This window comes from Microcebus murinus, chromosome 9 (assembly GCF_040939455.1).
Source record: "Microcebus murinus isolate Inina chromosome 9, M.murinus_Inina_mat1.0, whole genome shotgun sequence".
Lineage (NCBI taxonomy): Eukaryota > Metazoa > Chordata > Mammalia > Primates > Cheirogaleidae > Microcebus > Microcebus murinus.
In genome coordinates, this window is record NC_134112.1 from 86,289,416 (window position 1) to 86,311,106 (window position 21,691).

Genomic DNA, 21,691 nt, shown 5'->3' on the forward strand with positions numbered 1-21,691 from the left:
AGCAATGGATAGTCTTTATAGCAACCATGGTGGCTGTCATGGCAACCGTGGTGAAACCCAGCACCTTCCTCCACCTTCAGGTCCCCAACAAGAGTGAGCCTTGTCCTTCACCTCAGTCGAAATCCACGATGGATAAGGATCTAGGAAACTCCCTCACAAATGTTCTCAGTGGATTGCTTTTGTTGTACTTGGGCTGCAGCAAAGCCTTTGACCAAAGGGCACTTCAGTTAAGGCAGTTCAGACCTTCAGAGCTGCCTGGGAGCGACTTTCCTCCTGACCTGAAACCAGAGAGGCAGCTGATGATGCAGCAAGTGGGTCCTGGCTGTAGGTTACCTCAGATTTCTTGTCCTTGGTGGCCGGCAGGGCAGAAGGGAAGTTGACCGTGGGTTTTTATGGAATGCCAAAGGGAGAGGCGAACACTCACGGGTGTGGTTTCCCTGCAGGTCCCACTGCAAAGGGAAGGAGAGATGGCCATCTCAAGGCCACAGTGGCGCCACGACCTGCCGTTCCTGAGCATCCTGATCCTCGCAGTCGTGGTCCTCTCCCTGCTCTTCTACGCTCTGCTCTGGAAAGCTGGCAACCTCACTGACCTGCCCAACCTGAGAATCGGCTTCTACAACTTCTGCCTGTGGAACGAGGACACCAGCTCCCTACAGTGTCTCCAGTTCCCTGAGCTGGAGGCCCTGGGAATGCCTCGGGTTGGCCTGGCCCTGGCCAGGCTTGGTGTGTACGGGGCCCTGGTCCTCACCTTCTTTGTCCCCCTGCCTCTCCTCCTGGCCTGGTGCAACGGTGATGAAGGAGAGTGGCAGCTGGCAGTGGGCTTCCTGGCAGTGGCCTCCACGCTGCTGGCCAGTGGCCTTGGCCTCTTCCTCTCCTATGTGTGGAAGTGGCTCAGTCTCTCTCTCCTGGGGCCTGGGTTTCTAGCTCTGGGCAGTGCCCAGGCCTTGCTTATCCTCTTGCTAATGGCCACAGCTGTGTTCCCTCCCAGGGCCAAGAAAGACAAGAGCCAGCTTGAGAGCTGCTAGTCCTGTCTAGAGGCTCATGAGATTGCAATGGTTCAGCTCCAACCACTTGGAGAAGGTGGCGTGTCTGCTCAGCCATCTCGTTTCATAGCTAATGCTGATCTCAAGCTCCGGCAGATGGATCCCACCGCAGAGCAGGTGGGGCCCTGGCATCAAGGAGGCCGAGAGGCAGTAAGGGAGGCTGGAGCACCTGCAGCTTCTTATATAGGACTGTCTGTCCTTCAGGACTTCCAAGAACACTATAAAACCACGCAGCTCATTGTCACACGAATTCCTGCTTTAATTAACTGATCTGAGCAACTCCTACTCTAGTCTCAGGAGTGGGGTAAGAGGTAAGGATTTCTGTCCCAGGCTGATTAGCCAAATGCCAAACTGGAGCCCAGAAGTTTTATGGCTACAAATGGGGATAGTAAAAGGAAGAGCACTGTGGTGTCCCTCAGGCCCACGTTACCAAGCTTCTGCTCCCCGATCTGCAGTGAGTGGGCCGAGATGAGCCCCCTTCTGGGATTCTGCTGCCAAAGGCCCAGGAATGATCAGAAGGACTCCACAAAGACAGAACACATGGGCACAAAGAGAAGCCTTGGCGGCTTTGAAGGCTCCCCTGAAAAGGCCCTGGACCTGAAAGAGCAGTCACTGGTAAATCATTCCTGTGATGAGACCCAGAAGTACACCAAATCCTGGACAAGGGAAGGTGACCAGGATGCCGCATCCCTTCACTTCTCAACTGGAACTGGGAGGGATGTAAGCATGACTTACACATTGGGGAATTTTGTGCATTTTTCAGCACCTGTATATTGGAAAACCTGTATGGCAAATGACTTACTCTATGCCTGCCAAAAGCCACAGCGAATACAGAGAACACGTTTCTACATGGGCTCTGGTGTAATCTCTCGTCCTTGGTGCCTCGTCCACGCTCCTGTCCCACTATTGCTTTACAGCTGCCCAGGGGCCAACGTGCAGGCCACCAGGTGGAAGGCAGGCCCGGGAGGCCTGTCTGGCTTCCTGGCCTGTGCACTGTGACCTTCAAGCTCCCAGACAGGGCAGAGAACTGTGGGCAGCTGGTCTGCCTTCCACGCTGGTTAGAGGGCTGAGAGCTCACTGATTGATCACCTTGTGATGGGAACTATTTTTAAAATAGGCTTCCTCCTCAGGATAGATCATGCTGACTAAACTGTAGGAATTACACCATAATAGCAGCCATACTGTTCTTTGAAAAGTATTGTCTCTTTGGTTCCAAAAAGTTAGACCACTGTATGACCTCCTGTTCCCTGGAACCTGGTAACTGAATAAAACAGATGATTGTTTAATAAAACCCAGATGCTGTGAGTGGGAGAGGGCACAGTGCAGAGATGAATTACAATGAGAACTCAATTTGAGTCCTCCCTTCCACACACTCAAAACGACAGCCCCAAGGCCCAGGCGTCCTGGGGCTCCTGGCCCAAGGTGAAGCTGCCAGGCCCAGGGAGACGCAGAGGTGGGAGCACAGATGGCTCCCTCTACACCCTGGGGACAGCCCCCAGCAGCCCCTGCAGAAGTCCAGCTGTCCTCCAGCTGCTCTCAGCAGAAAGTCCAGTTAGCAGCTCATCCCTTAGCTGAAAAATATCTCCCTGACGTATTTTAACACATCCTCGTCCTCCTTGGGGCTCCTGCTGCAGGCAGCGTCAGAACGCCCTGGCCCTGGGGACGGGCTGCGGCCTGGGTCATGGGTGTCTTTCCCACTGTCCTCTTCCTCACTGCCGCTCCCGGAACTCGTGTGAGGGGACACAGAGCAGGTGGGGGAGAGCTCCGGCTTATCAGCGCCCACTGGAGACGGCTTTTCCTGTTTGCGGCTCTGTGGAGTAGAAGAGGCGGCAGGCTTTATAGCGTACAGGCTTTATTTCCCTCACGTACTGGCTTGTCTGTCAGTGACGTAGGACGTACCCAGAAGCAACTGCCAAGCAGCGAGTGGCCAGGCCAGGCCCTGCTCCCAAACCGTGAGCACCCTCTCTTCACCCTACTCCCCCACCCCAACCACCTCGTCGCAGCCCTTGAAGAAATCAACCAACTCGGGAGGGAAGCAGGCAGGGGCATGAGGAACAGCTGAGTAGAAAGCAAAAAGAAACAAATAGAAAAAATGGGTCTGGAAAGGCAGGGTGACAGAATGGAAGGAGCCCAGGACACAAAACCTGGGTGTGGGCCCACACTTGGTCACTTATTAGCTATGGAACTACGGAAAAGTCTCAGAGCCAATTTCCTGGGGATAATAGAATCTGAAATAACTATACCCCAGGGTTATCACGAGGATTAAATGAGATAATACACGATATTGAAGCCCCTATAAACTATAAAGTGCTGTACAACATTAAGGCGATGCAGTAATTACTACTCCAGGAAGCCAGGAAACTGCAGTGGCCTTGTGCACAGGAGAGATGGGGTGGCTAAGAGTCCATCTCACCCAACTGAGACCCTTTCTGCAAACACAAACAGGTAAACACTTGCATCCCTCCTCATGCACACTGCCACGGTCGCCCCAAACAGACACTCTCCTCGAGTACCCACACCCTCCCGGGTGGGGTCCAGCCCCACAGCACAGCCCTCAGGGCTTCCCACAGGGGCAGAGGCTGAGAGGAGAGCTGGGCAAGGCCGGGTGGGGAGAGGCTGACAGAGGAGGGTTCCCGCGGAAGCCACGTCTCTTTTATTGCTGGACCAAGGCCTAGCCCAGGTTCTGCCCATGAAGAGCTTCCGGTCCCGAGAGGAAGAAGAGACACAGGTGACTTTACCTCAATCAGGACCCCCAGAGCGACGTCTACCAGTTCCGCCTCACTCATGCAGTACACAGTCCTCACCGCGGGCGGTCTGAAACCAAGACACAAAGCCACAGATGGGGACAGAGGGTCTCAGGTCTCACGGGGAGGAGAAAGAGAACAAGACGACAGCAACAGGGTCTCGTCCCCCAGCCTTCCCACCAAGATGAGGGCACCGGCGCCTCTGAGCTGAGGGGCTTCCTTGGGCACAAATACGACTTCCTCATCCTTGCAGGCCGGTGACTGGCACAGGGGTTCACGGAGACAACACTGGGGGCTGCTCACCCTCTGCCAACTCCCCATGAGGAGGGAAATAGGGAATGGTGGCTGGCTCCCGAGAGCGAGCGGGCAGGGCCGTCAGGCTGAGACTGGACTGCAACGTGCCCAGATGCATGAACACATTTAGGGGAAGACTGCAGCAGTCCCAGAGGGACGGCTGGTCAGCTAAGAAACCTTAGAAAAGAAGGGGCCAGAGAGGGAGCCCTGGGCGCCCAGTGCCCTGCCAGGAGGGTAGCAGGGATGTTCCTCCCACCGGATGCCTGTGGCCTGAGACCCATCTCCACAAACTGCTGCCCCTCAACCCACCCATCCCCTGCTGCTGCTTTCCCACTGGCCCCGCCACCTGCTGCTCTCCTGTGTGTCCCTAAAGGTCTGCCCACACACAGGGGGAGCAGGAGACCCAACACTCTGGTCCATGGATTTGCCCGCTTGATGTTAGAATACAATTTTGATGCAAAGGAAGAGACTGGTATCTTGGACAACTGCCCTCTGAGAGCGTGGCTGACGTCTGTGTGCTGACAACCGAAGGCCTGACGGCAGGGCATGGACCAACGCAGAGGCAGAAGCGAGCACCTGTCTGGGAGGGGACAGCTCTCTCTGCCTCCTGCCTGCGCCCACTACACCTCCTAAGAGCTCAAGGAGAGACTGTTAGATTGAACTGCCCACCCACCTCGCTGTTCTGCCCACACTGATGACCGGGCCCAGTGACTGGGAGCCCCCATCCCCCAACTCTGGGTTTCCCCTGGGAGCCCTCTGACCAAAGGTTGTCCCACCTTGCTGCTGCCACCGGCACCGCTGCCATTCTCCTCCTCTTGGGGGTCTTGACCGGCGCCACTCTCTTCTCAGCCTCTGAGGCTGTCATCCATGAGGGAAGGACCCTCTTTTTATTCTCAGATTTTAAGCTTTCCATCTCTGTACCTTTTTCACAAAGAGGAATCAGGACCTAAGCTTAATGACCTGCTTTTCTAATTCAGAAAAGCAAATCCCACTCTCTTATCACACCGGGAATTATAGGTCTATTTGTCCATGATGGGAGTCAACCTTTAAATCTTACAAAGAACAAAGTACAGTGAATTCTAATAAGCTAGAATACTTCCAGTCATCAGCCAGTCACTAGGCAGGGCAGGCCAGAGGTGACCCAGAGGGTGAGCAGGGTTAGACTCAGATGGCCGCTGGCAGGCAGGTGTGGGTAGAGGGCGGCACAATGGGCTTGGGAGACAGGGCCCTGGGACCTGCACCCGTGCCAGGTGCCCCACACAGGCAGCTAGAGACAAGCAGAAATGCCTCCCAGCAGCCTCCTCTCCTCAGCAATGGGGTCAGCAAGGGAGACAGACGAACACCCTCCCCAGGGAAAGGAGGAGAGGTGGCAGAGCCCTTTAAAGTCCCTTGCCTCACCACCCTAAATGCCACTGTCCCCAGGGTGCCCAGCATACCTAACCCCTAAAACACTTCTCAGTGACTGCTCCCTCATCTGCCCCAACTCCAGATACTCATTTTCTCTCCAAGGATGGTCTCGGGGTTTCTTGTAACTGAGCCACTGAGCCACTTGGACCATCCGGGTTTTTTGTTTTTTTTAGACAACATCTCCCTCTGTTGCTCAGGCTGGAGCTCACTACAACCTAGAACTCCTGCCTCCTGGGCTCAAGCAATCCTCCAGCCTCAGCCTGGGACTACAGGCTCGTGCCACCACACTCCACTAATTTTTAAATTTTTTGTAGAGACAGGTCTTGCTATGTTACACAGGCTGGTCTAGAACTCCTGGCCTGAGGCCATTTTGATTCACAATAAGGTTTCACTGGCCAATATACCTCTCCTTTTACCTAAAGATACTTCCAATTGGTGAAACTTTACCAGCAGTAGGGGATAGGGAGCGTAACTACACTGGGCAGAATCCCAAGTCCCTGATTTGCAGAATCCACCCCTCCTTCATCGCGGAACCGGCAGCCTCTGCTCTAACTTGGCGTCGTCTCTCTTCCCTACCTGTTGTTCTGCCTCAGCCCTTCAGTCCTGAAGCCCAGTCCCCACCCAGAGAGAAGGGGCTGTGACAATGGGACTAGGTCTCTGCCTTCCGCTTGGGAATCAACCCAGAAGCTCCTAAGATCTTACTGAAACAAAGGTTTGCCCAGAAAAAGGTAGTCAGCAAAAAATAAGACAGTCCTCTCTGAGTCATAATTTGACAATTTATTGCTCACCCAGGATAGCTGCTTACAGCTTAAGAAAAAAATTAGCAGGCCACCGTCCACACCTGTCCGGCCAGAGCATAGACCCTTGCCAATGTGCCTTCATTTCTGTCAGAATTCAGACGGTGATAACGGTTATTCCGGCCGTTTAATGACCAACAGAGCGCAAAGTGTTGTAGTCTATGCAGGCAGAAACTTGCCCCTGAGGTGGATATTTAGTGCGTTCTACAAAAAGGAACTGAGACTTAGTTAATTAGAACATGGGCACAGAAGTCTGAAATCAGTCATCCAGGAGTAACAGGCAGGTCCTACAGGCTCCGACCCCTGCCTGCCCGCCCCGCTTCGCGGCCGCAAGGGAGGGCCGCAGCATCTCCCGGAAGCACGTCCTCCGGAGCTCAGTGCTCACAGGATGTCGAGCCCCGTGGGACCCTGGAAAACCTCATCCCAAGCTCCCCGCTACTTGGATGAAACGGAGGCCCCGCACGAACGCGATCTGCCAGCATCGCTAGTTCGCAGCCCGCCGCTCGCTCCCCGGACAGGTCACTGCGCTCGCACCGACCCGCAGTGCCGCCCTGCGCGGGGAGCCGAGGCTGCAGAAGGGAGCACGCGGCGGAAGCACCCACGCGAGGCCACGCTGCCCAGGCCCGGGGACTGGCTGCACCGACTCCTTCGACCCGGCCCCAGGCCCGGGCGCTCGGGGCAGGACGGCTCTCCGCCCGAGGCCAGGCCCGCCGCCGGTGGCGCGCTCCTCCGGCCCGGCGCCCTGCCTCCCCCGGGCCCCGCGCCCCCTTCTTGGCTTCCGGAGCGCAGCCGAGACGCCGATCCGGGCCGGTCGTGCGACCCGTGTCCCCGAGACCCCAGAGCCCCGTGACCCCGGCCCAGCCCAACCTCCGCGCACTCCGGCACCAGACCCCGCGACTCACACAGCACCCAGCACGGCCCCGCCCCTTCCGGTCCCGCCCCCTCCGGTCCCGGCTCCCGGGTGCTCGCGGACACGGAAGCCCGGGAGCGCCCCCTGCAGGCCGCGCGCCACGCTCGCGTCCGCTGCGGGTCCCAGGGGCTCCCGCCCGCTGCTGGCGCTAGGGGAGCGGAGCCGCCTGGCTGATGGAAAGCAGAAGTGTCAATTCCCGAGCCCCTGAATCAGAAATTAGGGGAAGGGAAGGGGCTCTGTATTTTGGGGAATCCCGCCGGGGATTCCCACAGAAACCAAGTTGGACGCTCCCTGCTGGACGACGCATCCCGGGGCGGAGATGCAAGACGAGCCCCTCGGGTGCAGGAAGAGAAATTAGAGCCTCTGCTTACCTGTGTTATCTTAAAGTAGGCGTCACTAACTAATATTCAGATGGGTGGCCTCAGAGGTTCACTGGGGTACAGGGCGGCTCCACCACGCTGCCCAGGTGTCCTGGGTCCGAGCTCTGCAGTTGTCCCGTGGAATTAGCATTGAGTTTTAGTTAAAAATCACACGGCTTAAAGCAGCCTAAAAGAGGCTGGGAAAGAACCCCCCAGGTTGGAAACATGACTAAAAACGCCAGCGCAAGCTGAAGCCTTCACCTAGGGCATTTTGAAGTAAAAAAGATGATCTGACACGGTCTGCCCCTAAAATGAGAAATCGAGAGGGCTGTTTGAAATGTGCTCTCCAACAAATCAGCTAATAACAGAATGATTACTATCCACACACTAGAGATGCACAGAGCTTGGAGACCAGAGCCCGAGCTCTTCTTCCACTAGCGAGGTGCCTCTGGCTTCTCCAAAGCAGGGGTCCCCAACCCATGGTGAGTTGTACGATTATCTCATTACATATTACAATGCAATAATAATAGAAACAAAGTGCACAATAAACGTAATGCGCTTCAATCATCCCGAAACCATCCCCCCTCACCCAGCCTCCGTGGAAAAATTGCCTTCCATGAAAACTGTCCCTGCTGCCAAAAAGGTTAGCTACCGCTGCTCCAAAGCACTTTCACCACGCTGCTGAATACTAATCCTCCATCCTAGGGCAGTGGGCTGCAGGGGAAAGTTTAAAGGAATCAAGGCTTAAGGAGATAGATACATCAGCGATCACAGCAGGTTGGACCAGGTCGCCTCCAGCCTCTTCAGGAGGGCAGCCCCCTCGGGCAGGACGCGCTTCTCCTCCGCCACCAGAAGGTGTTCCAGTCACTGACCTCTAGGGTCCTCCCTCTCACAAGCTATGAGCCAGGGCAAGGCCAAGTCCAGCTGCCACTGGGGCTGAGAAGCATCATTTTGTTTTGCAAATAAAGGAAAAGAAAATACTTACTATTAGAACTGACAAAGATTCTTTGCTTGGCCAAACTTTGGTCAGGTTTCTTAATCTTCTACTAGACCCATGTGTGCACTTCCTTGTAAAATCCAGTTGGTAAGCACCACTCCCCCATCCTACATGATATCAGATCACCCTGGGTACCTTATCAGGTTCCTCCACCAGGTGATGTCTGACCACCCTGGCCTGTCTCAGCAAGAAACCCCGTTAGGTTGGTTTAGCCAGAATCCCCTCATCCCTGATGCTTCCTCTGAGCAATTTTCTATCCCCAGGCCCCCACCCTGCTCCTTGGCTGTAAATTCCTACTGGACCATGCTGTATTTGAACTTGAGCCCAATGTCTCTCCCCCACTGGAAGACCTCACTGCAGTGCTCCCTAGACCTATTGAGATAATCCTAAATAAAGTCTTCCTTACTGTGTTTTAATGAGTACCATTAATTTTTTTCCCTAACAGTACCACCCCCTGTGCATCTCTCCTTAAAACCTCTTTTCATAGCCAGCTGGAAAACAAGGCCTGAAGAGCAGACAAGACTGCCTTAAAAGCTTTTTTTGAAGGGAGAGAAACCCATCCTCCCTCCCCCAGGAGGGGTAAGGAATCACAGCTATGTGGTTTGCATGGATTGGAGTCAACACCTGAAGGATTTGAGGGGTTTTTGGTCTTCAAACTGACAGATAAAATTGTATTTATCGTGTGAGGTAATGCATATGTCAATTAGCTAGATTTAGTCCTCCCACACTGTATATATCCTTAAAAAAGACACCATGTTGAACTCCTGAAGCATTTGAATGCCACATTAAGGGGCTGGATTTTGGCCCGAGTCCCCGGAGCAGAAGCAGCCAAGTGCAGGCAGGTACCTGAGGAGAGGGCAGGAAATATGGACGTGCACAGCCAGAGCAGAGGGTCAACACCAGGCCAGGTGCAGCTCAGAGGACTGAGGCTTGGACTGGCTTGATGGTTTTCCTCTATGCAACATTCACCCAAGGTAACAGAGGAGTCTTGCTTGGGTGCTTGGGTAGATACTGAGCAGGTATTTGAAGGAGAGATAAGTTTGAGCTCTGACATGCTTTATTTGAGGATGAGAGCTCATCCTGGAGGGGGTAAGATGTGGGACAGGTAGGGACACTAGGGCTTCAAGGGCTTCTTTGTGTCTCTGCAATCCTTAAAGCCATTTTGGCAAGCTGTGGAGACTGTATTGAGAGGAGGGAATGGATAATCAGACAGAAACTTCACGATAAAGAGAGGAAAAGTTAAATTCCCAAATGAAACCCATGACCACTTCTTAAATGTCCTACAGAATCACTGGGTGAGATAAATATGGTTGCTGTTTCAATGCAGATGGGGAAAGTATAGTAATATAGTATATACTATATTATATAATATAATATTATATATATATAACTATAATATACTATATACTATATAATATAGATATAGTAATACATGGAGAAGTCTTGGTTTCTTCATCTGAGGGAAGGATTACCAAAGTGGAAATGAGTAAAAATGGGTAACTATTTACTTCTGTCTCTGGTGTTTTCTCCTAATCAAGCCACATACATTCCTGCTACTTTTCCCTCAAAACCTAGCAAAATGGAGCCAAGGCTTGTACCAATTTCTCTGTGCCCTTCCCAAAGTAACTAGGAGTATTCCCCATTCCAGCCCTGCACTCCCAGAACCGGGCTGGGAGGCTCTAAACTGAATCACGGCTGCAGCCTTCCCCAGCTCAGGGACAAGCTCACGCCTGCCAAGTGTCAGAGCCCAAGGCCCAGGCCCACCATCCTGTCATGACTCTTCCAGGAGCAGCTCTCAGTTCCTCACCTTGTGGGAACATCTGCCTCTCCCAGGTCCCACCCCAGCCAGGGAGTAGAGGGCAGGCCTCAGGCAGGGGCGTGGACACAGCTGGTCAGGCTCAGCTGTGCCACAGCTGGGCTGGCCTGAACCCCACATGCCCTCTCTGACCCCCTTCCACACCCACCAGCAGGGGGCGCAGGCGGCACAGGCGGCTGACACCTTCCTCCTTGGATGTCCAGCTGAAGGAATGAGAGGAGCCACCAAATGAAAGAGGTGCTCTTGGGCATCCCTAATCCAAAAACCTGAAATCTAAAATGCTCCAAAATTCGAAAGTTTTTGAGTGCCTACGTGACACCAAGAGTGGAAAATTCCACACCTGACCTCATGTGATGAGTTGCAATTAAGACTTTGTTTCATGTGCAAAATTATTTAGAAGGCTGTATAAAAATTGCCTTCTGGCTATGTGTATAAAGTATATGACATATAAATGAATTTTGTGTTAAAACTTGGGTTCCGCCAGGCGCGGTGGCTCACGCCTGTAATCCTAGCTCTCTGGGAGGCCGAGGCGGGCGGATTGCTCGAGGTCAGGAGTTCGAAACCAGCCTGAGCAAGAGCGAGACCCCGTCTCTACTATAAATAGAAAGAAATTAATTGGCCAACTAATATATATACAAAAAATTAGCCGGGCATGGTGGCGAATGCCTGTAGTCCCAGCTACTTGGGAGGCTGAGGCAGGAGGATTGCTTGAGCCCAGGAGTTTGAGGTTGCTGTGAGCTAGGCTGACGCCACAGCACTCACTCTAGCCTGGGCAACAAAGCGAGACTCTATCTCAAAAAAAAAAAAAAAAAAAACTTGGGTTCCCTCCCCAAGGTATCTCATTATTTACAATATTCCAAAATAAAATTAAAAAATCCAAAATCTGAAACACCTCTGGTCCCAGGCATATTGGACAATGGATTCTCAGCCTGCGTGGGAAACAGCAGCCACCAGGACAGGAGGGCGGCCAGCAGCAGAGGCCTCGGCCCCTGCCCTCTTCCTGAGAAGCTTCTGTAACAAAAGCCACCAATTTTCAGGGAAGAGAAAGAACACTCTCTGGCCTTGACTCGAGCCCAGAGAAACAGGAACCTCAAAACGTCAGTTACCCCAGTAGAACTGACAAGAGCCGTGGGCCACATCCTACCCGTGCGGGAAAGCTATAGGCACAGCTGCGGAAGTGCAGCCTCGGGCCGCAGGTGCGCAAGGACTGGGGTGCGCAGACCAAGGGCAGGGAGCCCCCAGCTGACTACTGCCAGGGCAAAGTGACTTGCACATCCTAGAAAGACCCCAAGGAAACCACGAATGCATTCTCTTTTTTTAAAAAAGAAAAAAAATGAGCAAATATATACAAAATACTGTCAATTTCTCCTGGGCCAACACAGCAGCTGTCACAGTTTCTCCTTCTTCCGGAGCTTTCCTCTGAGGCATGCGTCTGGCACAGCCCACGACACTGGTCTCTGGGAAGCACAAGCCACCTGCTCCACGTGACTCCATGCAGTCACCGCAGCTGGGCAGTGCCTGAGCTCCTCAGACAGTCTCTCCTGAAGACCTGCTGCGCCGGCAGGGGGCTGCCAGTGGAGCTCCGTTTCCACCGTGTGTCTCCCCCCCGCCCAGGATAATACTGCTGTGGGTGTCCCTCAGGGCAGGGCCATCAGAGTTTATGGGCCAGGAGGGTGGTGAGCTTGATCTTGCCGTCCATGGAGGCGGTGAGGCAGGTCCCGCAGTCCATGGCAGTACTCCAGTCCACGGTGACCACAGGGGCCCGGTGGCCACCCAGGCTCAAGCAGCTCTCCAGAACCTTCTCATCACCACCCAGCTGCAAGAGGACAGGAGAGAGGAAGAGGTGTCAGCAGACACCACTCACAAACTCATCCACCACATCTGCTTTTGGTGGCCAAACTGGCTCCAGCCTGGGGGCTGCCGCCCCAACTTCCTCGAGGCCAGACACGGGGGCCCACCTTTCCACCTTTCCAGAAAGTCAGTTTAAATTCTTGAATCAGGAAATGCCTTCACTTTCCCAACTACAATTAGTCCATCTGAAGTAGAAAACAAGTACCTAAGAAGCTCCTTAAAAGATGGAATTTTCTCTGCCGCCTTGAACTTGCTATGGGCTTGGTGCCTGCTGCACAGCCCCTCACTGTTCTCCGACAGCATCACTCCCACCACCTGGCATCTGCTCGTGTCTCTCCTTATTTGTCTGCGGTTCACTTTCCATGCTAGGGACCGCAAGCTGCTCCAGAGCATGAGCCCAGCCAACCCGCCACACCCGAAGCAGCGTGTAAGATGGGTCTTTGTGCCCCGCCAGCTAGCCACAGTCTGACAGGCCCTAATGGGGAAGGGGAAGCAGGAGCAAACTGAATTACTACCAACACCACTGCACATAACACCACCCGTGATCGAAGCATAAGAAAACACTTATAGAAATCATAAATTGTTCACAGATTGTCCAAATGGAATCTGAAGCTCAATATATTCCTTAAGTAATTAGAACCTGTTATTGACATTCTAAAAAGCATACAGAGGAAAATCTTTCAATCTGCTAATTGGTTTTAGAGTAAGTGTGACTGCAAATCATATAAACTGATCCGGGCAAATGCCAAGAGCTGCATGATTAAAAATAACATACATATGCGTACATATATATTGACATATCCACGCAGAGAGCAAGTTCTTCAATAGCCCACTTGAAACTCAACTAAAACAATAAAATAAAGTCAGGCTTGTATCTCCACTGGGAGATAAGCAGCCATGAGAAAGGATGGAGCTAATTTTTAAGGAGAGAGCAAGAGCCACTAGAATCATCACCCTCCATAGAAGAGGGGCCCTTATTGCCAGTGAGCCCAGACCTCACTGCACATGCCTCAGGCCACAGTCTAGAAGGCTCCTCATTTCCCACCTCAGCATCTGCTTCCCCCAAACCATGAGCTCTCACTGGCCTCTGCCCAGGTGGGGCCCCAAGGCCTGCCTTCCTCCTATCTACCAACTCATCCTCCTCCTGGTTCCATGGCCTCCCTGGGGTCCTCCCTGAGGACTCAATCCCCACTAAGAGCTTCCTCCTCTCAGAACTGCTCCATGGTGTGCTGTTCCCCACTGTCGGCCCTGTGCCTCTCTCTAATTTGACTGTGTGCCCCAAGAGAGCAGAGATCATAGCTTATATCTCCTTGGTCCCATCCACAGTGCCAAGTCCAATACCTGGCACACAATTTCTGTCCAAAACTCATGCTGTCAACTGACCCATGAGCTGTGGCAACGAGAATTGCTGAGAACATTCCATCTTGTATGACTCTCTCTACCCACACCAAACACCACCATCAGGCAAATAATTACAAAGTAACACTGAGGCTTAGAATGAATTCACTTGGTGCAGACACAGGAGCTTAGGCTACACCACAATTCCTCATCTAGTCTATCTGATGATGTTAGTAAAATAGAAGACACATACTTTCATATAATTATACAAAAAAAGGACATGGAACAAAAGCTGTAACTTGAGAATTTAAACAAATGTGTAAGCTGAGGGACAACAACAATGTGGACACTCACATTATGGTTTGACAAATCAAATGCTCAAATTCAGTCTCAAACATGAACTGGAAGGTACTTGTCCCACGGGACATCCAATAAGATAACAAATCCATAGCAGATTAGAGCAACTAAAAAATCCAGCTGGCTTGGACCTCTTTGGGGGCATGTTTCCCCCACCCTAACACTTCTCAACTCTTGTTATTCCTTAACATTTTCTATAATAGGTGTTATTCCCAAGGAACAGAGGCAGGAAAAGGGCAGGATCTAGTCCCAGATGAGCAGAGGGGACGGGGCCTTGTGCTGCTCCCAAGTCCCGCCTTCTCCACCTGAGCTGAGAAGCAGTCAGACCTGGCTCACAGCAGGGAGGCTCTCGACACTGGCCACCCTGTGTCAAAGGTGTCTCCACTGCCCAGCAGTGTGGGGACAGACGGTCACGCTCAGCCCAGCCACAACCCTGACCTCCAGGGAAGAAGCCTCTGCCCCCCACAACACCCACCCAGTTACCTTGTAGATGACGCCCCCCGTGGCAGAACATGTCAGCATGTAATTGCCTTCAGAGTCAAAAGCGAAGAGTCGGCCCCTGGGGACTTGAACCTGCTTGTAGCCGCTGTATCCAGACAGCACAAAGGGGCCGGTGGCGTCGGAGGGGAGGCCATACTCAGACACCTTCTGGCCGCTCTTGTGGATGTTCCACTGGATGAACTGCAGTCACAAAGCACAACCAGAGTGCTCTCTTAGCAGAGCCTGGCCTGCGGCAGCCCAGGGCCCAACCCCGGAGGGGACAGTGAGGACCAACCCTGGAGCAGAGGCTGGCAAGGGGGACCTGCCTCCCCGGGCCACAGTTTGGGCACCTTTGAAAAGGCCTTTCAACTGCCAAAGGCAGAAAAGGGGCTTGGGGTGAGGGGTCCCCAGGCCACTCCCAAGTCCCATCTCTCACCAACAGAATCTAAGCATTTTTTAAGGAAGAAAATCTAGAAAAACAGTCAGCAACCTCACATCAAAGTCCAACAGGAGAGAAAAAGGGACAGCAACTGGCTTTGCATGGATTTCTGGTCTCTCAGGCAGGGGGAATGCTTCAAGTGCCGCCATGATGATGATGATGATCATCATCATCATCAGAGTTAGAAACCAACTAGATTTTTCTATCTTAGGAATAAGGTGGAGAGGACAGATTCCAAATACATTTCCAGCTTCTCAGCAGTCACTGAGAGATGCAGTGGTAAACTCGGCTTCACTCACCGCAGTGTGCATAACCCATGAGCCAACCACCTCTTCACCAGGAGTCCTACCCACACAGATAGGAAGTGAAGCTTTAATAATCCCTTCCCACACTTTTCAAATGAAGAATTTATTTTATAGTTCCTGCTTTCAGTGGATAAGAAGGTACACAGTATCAAATCCAAAGGCCCAGGAGGGCAGGCGTGGAAAGCTAGACCTCCCCCGCCGCCGCCTGCTGCCTGGCTGCCCTCCCAGGGCGGCGCTGTTCCCGCCCCCAGTGCGCTCCACACATGCAGTCTACGAGGAGGTGTTTGCTTTTACTTTCACCTTTTTTCTGGCTTCCTTCTTACATCTCTGGACTCTGCTCAGGCCTGTACGCCTTTGCGGAACTGTCCCCAACCCCTCAGCAAACTATGCATCCATGAGTGGTCCCAAGACCACCCATTACCAAGCTCACCAAAGCATATCTTGGTCCCAAATTGGACCCCATCCATGGTGAGATGAGATACTTTTGCTACAACAGGGAGAAAGGTCACGGCACTCCCTTTCATAAGGATAGCCGACTCCCACTGAACTCTTAGACCACACAAAGGATCCCATGAGATGCACTGCTATTTTATCCCTATTTTATAGATGACAGACTGAGGCAGAAAGAGGCCGAAAGTCACAGGGCTGGTAAACAGTCTGGGCAGGACCTAAACCCAGCCCATCGTGTGATTCCAGGGCTCTCTCATCTGAATCGTACCTTGCCATCCTCGCCGATGCTATACACGGCGTTCTCGTCGTAGCTGAACTCCACGGAGTAGACCTCCCCGCAGTGGGCCCTCCAGCTCATCGCACACTCGTGCTGCTGCATGTCTGAGGCAACGAGACACTGCCACTCAGATTCTGGCCCGGGCACTGACAGAGGCATCTGCCCACAGCAGGGGGCCCCTGGCCCTCCGCTCGGGGGTGACAGCTGTTCTGGAGGCCACAGGCCTGCTGGACCCGACGGCTTTCACAGAGCTGCCCCTGCCCCAGAGGTCAGGCTGCGTCAGAGCTTCGGAAGCAGCTTCCTTCACCGGGTCAGAGCAAGGTTCGGGAGTCCCCCAGGGGCAGCTGGAGCTCTTCTGGGGAGCCCTACGTCTAGGGGGACACCCTAGCACCTGCCCACTGTAACTTCCCCCAGGTTGTCCTGGGGGTCCCCTGAAGATACAGTCCAGACCTGGTGGTCTGTTCTAGAACAGGGCCTGGCCTAGGGATTTGTAAGCAGCACGCCGGATGGTTCGGATGCCTCTGGTTAAGGAGCGCCGTTCTGGTGCTTTTGTGAGGAGAATGAGCTGCCACCAGCAGGTGGAGAGGACAGCATCACTCTCCTTTGTCCTCCTGGATTCCACACGGGTGTCGAGGACTCTGATGGAACAGCTCGAGACCCAGGACTGTCATGCTCCATCCCCTCCCACATGTGCTGACACTAACCACGTGCAAGTTGATTACTGTGGGTGTTTTGAAACCTCTCGCCAAAGTTAAGCACTAGTACGTACATCTGAAATCAGGGCTTTACAATAGCCTCTAGTTGCAAAAAATCCAACTCTCTTCCCTGGGACATCAGAGGAGGGGACAAGGATTGCCATGAGCACACCCACATACCAAACAAGCGGATGACACCGTCGGCTGCCCCCGTGACCAGCAGGTTCCCATTGTGATTAAAGGCTGTACAGTTGATGGCAATGGGCTCTGGATCCAGGGAGAACTGGAGCTATTAAAACAAAACAAAAACAAAACTCATTACCAGACCTTCACCGAGCCCAGGCCCACTGCTTACTCCAACGCAGACACATACATAGGCGCCCCAGGCTGGGTGGACCTGAGCCTTGCCAAAGTGCTGTGCCTGTGACCTTGTGAGCTCTCTCCAGGGCAAGGCCTCTGTGCCCTAGAACATTCTGGTTTCCATGCAGACAATAATCCAGGCTTGCTCTATTATAAAATGAGTTATCCATATCTTAGCACCCTACATTTTACCCAGAGTGCATTCCAAGCTAATTATTATTGAAAAGTCTTACCGCCAGCAGTAAATAACACTTCATCAACTGCCTTTCGTGACAGTCACCCCTAGAAGACCGCCTGTGCCAGGGTCACATGGCTGCTCTCTTCCCTTCCCATCAAGCCCTACGGCCCCCACAGAAACTCTTGGAAATACAGCAGCAAACCAAACAACCTCACAGAACTTAAGGTCTATTAATTCATCAGATAATTAATGAAGAATACCATTTCAAACAATATAGAACCCCAAGAACCCTAAATAACCCTCCTGAAAACAGAAACACAAGATAGAATGTTATTTAAAACACACACACACAACACACATACAGTGCAGAGCTAGCAAATAAAGGACTCATCTGCGCCCCAAAATGAGGGACAGCAAGAGTCCAGGGGACTATGACCTCCACAGCTGGCTTTCACTATAGGCCAGTCATCAAATCCAGATGACCCAACTTCTCACTGTGACAGCCACGCAGACCTTGGGGGCCTGGAGACAACAGTGTAAGACCTGCCCAGGATCAGGCGATGAGAAACTATCACGTAAAGCCAGGACTCCAAAGAACTGTACCCTCAGCGGGGGGATGAACTAGAGAAATAAACCTACTTCACAGGAAAGGATAACAAACTTACCTCTCTGCAAATTTGTAACCACACACTGGCCCTGACATGACCCAAATTCACAATCCCTCTGTAGGCTGAGAAGCCTCAAGCAGAGAATTTATTTTAAAGTTGGCAGGAGTTGGCAGTGCTCGCAGGCACCTGGCAAAAGTGAACACAAATCTTCTCCAGAGAAACGCAACTCCAACCCAAGCCTCGAAATATTCTCAAGGACAAAGGTCCAGGAAACATAAACCCACAATCAAAATTCGTAAGACAGGAAAATCAGGCAACTGGAGCACACGCCCACAAGAACAGCAGAGAGTACAGTCAGATGCACAAAGACTTGAGATATTAGAATGATCAGACAGAACATACAATGAGAACATCCAATATATTCAACAAAATAAAAGAAGGAATTGAAAATATGGATAAAAGCCAGATGCGGTGGCTCACGCCTATAGTCTCAGTGACTTAGGAGGCTGAAGCAGGAGGAGCCGTTGAGCCCAGGAGTTTAAGGCTGCACTGAGCTATGATCACAGCACTGCTTTCCAGCCTCAGCATCAGAGTGAGACCCTATCTCTAAAAAAAATGAAAATATAGATAAAAATGAGAGACTGTAAAAATGATGAAGCAGGTTTGAAAAAATGAAGTTGAGCTTCTAAAAATGAGAAATACAGTAACTGAAATTAATATTCTAATAGGTTCAGAAGATTAGATGGAGTGGTGGAAAGAATTAGCAAACTCATAAATCTGAAGAAACTATCATCAAGAATACAGCAAAGTGGGACAAAAGAGGGGGGAGGGTCAAGATGGCGGACGAGAAACACCACCAGACAGAGTGTCTCTGCAGAAAAGACAGATTCTAGCAGAAATTAGAAAAAAGAAGCAAGAAGAGGAGCATACAGCGGACGAGAGACGGAAGGAGAGTTACCTGAGACCCCGGGAGACTCCACAGGAGGAGGCTGCGGGGGAGAACTGGAAGCTGAGACCGCCGGAGCAGCCCAGAGACCAGTGGCAAGGGTAGGTGGATCAGTCACCTTTCCCCTATCCTGCATCTGAGACTGCTGGTGGGCTCCCCAGTGGGTGGAGAGACCTACAGACACCAGCCCAGAGACGCCCGCCGCCAGCCAGCGGTGAGCCTGTAGTGGACGCGGCACCAGGCTCCCAACTCCCTCCTGGCACCTCCGTGTGCACAGACCCAAGCCGCGCGACAGGCGCCATATTGCCTCCTCCTCCCCTCCGCCCACCCTACCCGTGGCTGCCCAGAGAGACAATACAGCCACCAGCCGGAGGCACCTCCAGGGAACGGGACCTTCCCTTTTGGGACCCTACAGCTGACTAAGGGGAACTCAGTCTGTGAGCTCCCTACCCGCCAGCCCTCCTAGGTGCTGCTGGCACGGTGTTCCCAGGAGAACAGTGCAGACTCAGAGGCTGAGAGACACAGACCCAGCTTGGGCTCCCTGTGGGTGAATTGGGACCAGAACTCCTCTCCCTGGTGGGGATACAGTTTGAACTCTGGGACCCAGAGGTCGGACCTGCAGACCAGATCCCGTGCACCGAGGTCTAGCATTGCCTGGGGCACAGGAGGGATATATGTGAACAGCCTACTGAGGTGTGTGTGCCTCCAGGGGCAGATCAGCGTCCTAGAGGGCAACCCTCCTCCCAAAGGGAGGCTGTACGCCCAGCCCAGGTGGCCTTCCTGCGCAGGGAACCTCGCCGGCATCACAGTCCGGGGAGGCCTGGTGGCGTGTGGTCTGGCCTGCTGGCAGAAGCCGAGGAGTAGCTGCGGAGTTGGGGAGGGTGGAAAGAAGCGAGGCCCGCTCCAGACTGCAGGTCTCAGACAGCCCCACCCCCACAAGCAGACTTTCTGGCTGAGCGGGACCATTCCAGCCCCACCCTGACAGCTTTTCCTAGAAGCAGAGAACAGAACTTTGACCCCTGCTAACCGCATTGGTGGTGCCTGAGGGCAGGCTTTCCCAACGAGCTCCATCCAGAACAAGAGCTGATAACAGGACACAAAATCAACAGCATAGCCTGTTCCTCCAAGCAAGCGCCACCTACTGACAGGGAAGGCATCCTGCACAGCCTTTTCACAGCACCCACTGACTCATTATACAGGGAGTAGTCGAATCTCACCCACAGACACCACCTAACGCCTCAGAAACTAAACAAGGTGTGTGAATACCCAAACAAAAACCTAAAGGAAAGAAACAACAACTGATCGACATGGGAAGAAATCAGCGAAGGAACTCAGGAAATATGAAGAACCAAACGGAAAACACACCCCCAAAGAGGAGCACCAGCCCCCTAGAGATGGACACCAACCAAAATCAGGCAACCAAAATGACAGAAGAGGAATTTCGTATGTGGATCATAAGAACACTCACCAAGCTGCCACAACAACTCAATAACCAACACAAAGAAACCACAAAAAGCCTCCAGGACCTAGAACAAAAGTTCACTAAAGAAATAGACACAATGAAGAAAAGTTTAACCGAACTTCTGGAAATGAAGAATCAATTCAAGGAACTACAAAATACAGTGGAAAGTCTCAAGAACAGGGTAGATCAAACAGAAGAAAGAATCTCAGAGATTGAAGATAACATCCTCCAACTAAATTAAACCGTCACAGAGATAGAGCAGAGAAACAAGAGAAAAGAGCAAAGCCTACAACAGCTGTGGGATTATGTGAAGAAACCTAATGTGAGGGTCATAGGGTTACCAAAAGGGGAAGAAGACAATACTCAAGGGTTGGCCAAGCTATTTGAAGATATAATAGAGGAAAATTTCCCAGGCCTTGCTCAAAATCTTGATATACAAGTTCAAGAAGCTCAGAGGACCCCTGGGAGATTCAATGCAAACAGGAAGACGTCACGACACGCAGTCATCAGACTGACCAAAATATCAACTAAAGAGGTCCTTCTAAGAGCTGTAAGATGAAAGAAGCAAGTGACATACGAGGGAAAGCCAATTCGCATAACACCAGACTTCTCTAATGAGACTTTACAAGCAAGGAGAGACTGGGGCCCCATTCTCACTCTTCTGAAACAAAACAATGCCCAGCCTAGAATCTTATACCCTGCAAAACTAAGCTTCATATATGAAGGAGAAATTAAGTCATTCTCAGACAAGCAAAGTCTCAGAGAATTCACCAAGACAAGACCAGCCCTACAAGAAGTACTCAAAACAGTGTTATGCACAGAACACCATAATAAAAACTCACGAATATAAAAACAACCAAAACCCAAAGACTAAAGGCCAGATAATACAATGGCTCAAGAGAGAAATCAAAGCAACAACATCCAACCCAACAGAATGAACAGTAATCTACCTTACCTATCAGTTCTCTCAATAAATGGGAATGGCTTAAACTCTCCACTCAAGAGACATAGGCTGGCTGAATGGATAAGAAAATACAGGCCAAGTATATGCTGTCTTCAGGAAACACATCTAACCTGCAAGGATGCATATACACTAAAAGTAAAAGGGTGGAGATCAGTATTCCAGGCAAGTGGAAGCCAAAAGAAGGCTGGCATGGCAGTTGTAATTTCAGACGATTTAGTTTTTAAACCAACAAAAGTAGTGAAAGACAAAGAGGGTCATTATATAATGGTGAAGGGCACACTTCAACAAGAAGAGATAACAATTTTAAATATATATGCACCCAACTTAGGTGCACCCAGTTTCATAAAGCAAACCTTATTGGATCTAAGCAAATGGATTAATAGCAACTTCATAATCACTGGAGATTTCGATACCCCACTGATGGCACAAGACAGATCCTGCAAACAGAAAATTAATAAAGAAATAATGGATTTAAACAAAACCCTGGAACAATTGGGTCTGACTGACATCTACAGGACTTTCTACCCCAAATCCACTGAATATACGTTCTTCTCATCAGCTCACGGGACATTCTCTAAAATTGACCATATCCTAGGACACAAAGTAAATCTCAA

The 21,691-nt window shown here is 51.8% G+C and overlaps 3 protein-coding genes across 9 annotated transcripts in view; 1 reads left to right on the forward strand and 2 right to left on the reverse strand.

Annotated features, from left to right (window-relative positions):
* Positions 1-443: 443 nt before the first annotated feature.
* Positions 444-7,206, reverse strand: CYREN (cell cycle regulator of NHEJ). Of its 4 annotated transcripts, none has more exons than XM_012744708.2 (4): positions 7,188-7,206; positions 4,858-5,002; positions 3,782-3,857; positions 444-2,853 (listed from the first exon to the last, which is right to left on the reverse strand). In XM_012744708.2, the coding sequence occupies exons 2-4, from the start codon at positions 4,992-4,994 to the stop codon at positions 2,611-2,613; spliced, it is 456 nt and encodes a 151-aa protein (XP_012600162.2). In that variant the 5' UTR covers positions 4,995-5,002; positions 7,188-7,206; the 3' UTR covers positions 444-2,610. The 4 variants fall into 4 exon arrangements, with proteins under 4 accessions (XP_012600162.2, XP_075862748.1, XP_012600163.2 ...); XM_076006633.1 differs by having other exon boundaries at positions 4,858-6,372; positions 7,153-7,197; XM_012744709.2 differs by having other exon boundaries at positions 7,153-7,196.
* TMEM140 (transmembrane protein 140) lies at positions 468-1,893 on the forward strand. Of its 2 annotated transcripts, XR_012921032.1 has the most exons (2): positions 468-1,399; positions 1,680-1,893. XR_012921032.1 is itself a non-coding variant. In XM_076006631.1 (1 exon), the coding sequence occupies exon 1, from the start codon at positions 468-470 to the stop codon at positions 1,023-1,025; it is 558 nt and encodes a 185-aa protein (XP_075862746.1). In that variant the 3' UTR covers positions 1,026-1,893. The 2 variants fall into 2 exon arrangements, 1 of the variants encoding a protein (XP_075862746.1); XM_076006631.1 differs by having other exon boundaries at positions 468-1,893.
* Positions 7,207-11,670: 4,464 nt separating the features above from the next.
* Positions 11,671-21,691, reverse strand: part of WDR91 (WD repeat domain 91) — a 31,113-nt gene continuing 21,092 nt past the window's right edge. For 2 of the 3 annotated variants that reach the window (XM_012744694.3, XM_012744691.2), the window contains 4 exons: positions 16,740-16,848; positions 15,856-15,968; positions 14,397-14,594; positions 11,671-12,183 (listed from right to left, as the gene is read on the reverse strand). In XM_012744694.3, coding sequence (XP_012600148.2) covers positions 12,019-12,183; positions 14,397-14,594; positions 15,856-15,968; positions 16,740-16,848 — 585 coding nt within the window. In that variant the 3' untranslated portion in view covers positions 11,671-12,018. The remainder of the gene's footprint in view (positions 12,184-14,396; positions 14,595-15,855; positions 15,969-16,739; positions 16,849-21,691) is intronic. The other variant, XM_012744693.3, reaches the window with a different exon arrangement.

Coding starts and splice junctions, on each gene's coding strand:
- TMEM140 (XM_076006631.1), top strand. CDS start 468: ATGGCCATCTCAAGGCCACAGTGGCGCCACGACCTGCCGTTCCTGAGC.
- CYREN (XM_012744708.2), bottom strand. CDS start 4,994: ATGGAAAGCTTAAAATCTGAGAATAAAAAGAGGGTCCTTCCCTCATGG. Junction 3,858..4,857: donor GTGCCGGTGGCAGCAGCAAG/GTGGGACAACCT, acceptor TCTTGGTTTCAG/ACCGCCCGCGGTGAGGACTG. Junction 2,854..3,781: donor CTCTGGGGGTCCTGATTGAG/GTAAAGTCACCT, acceptor TCTACTCCACAG/AGCCGCAAACAGGAAAAGCC.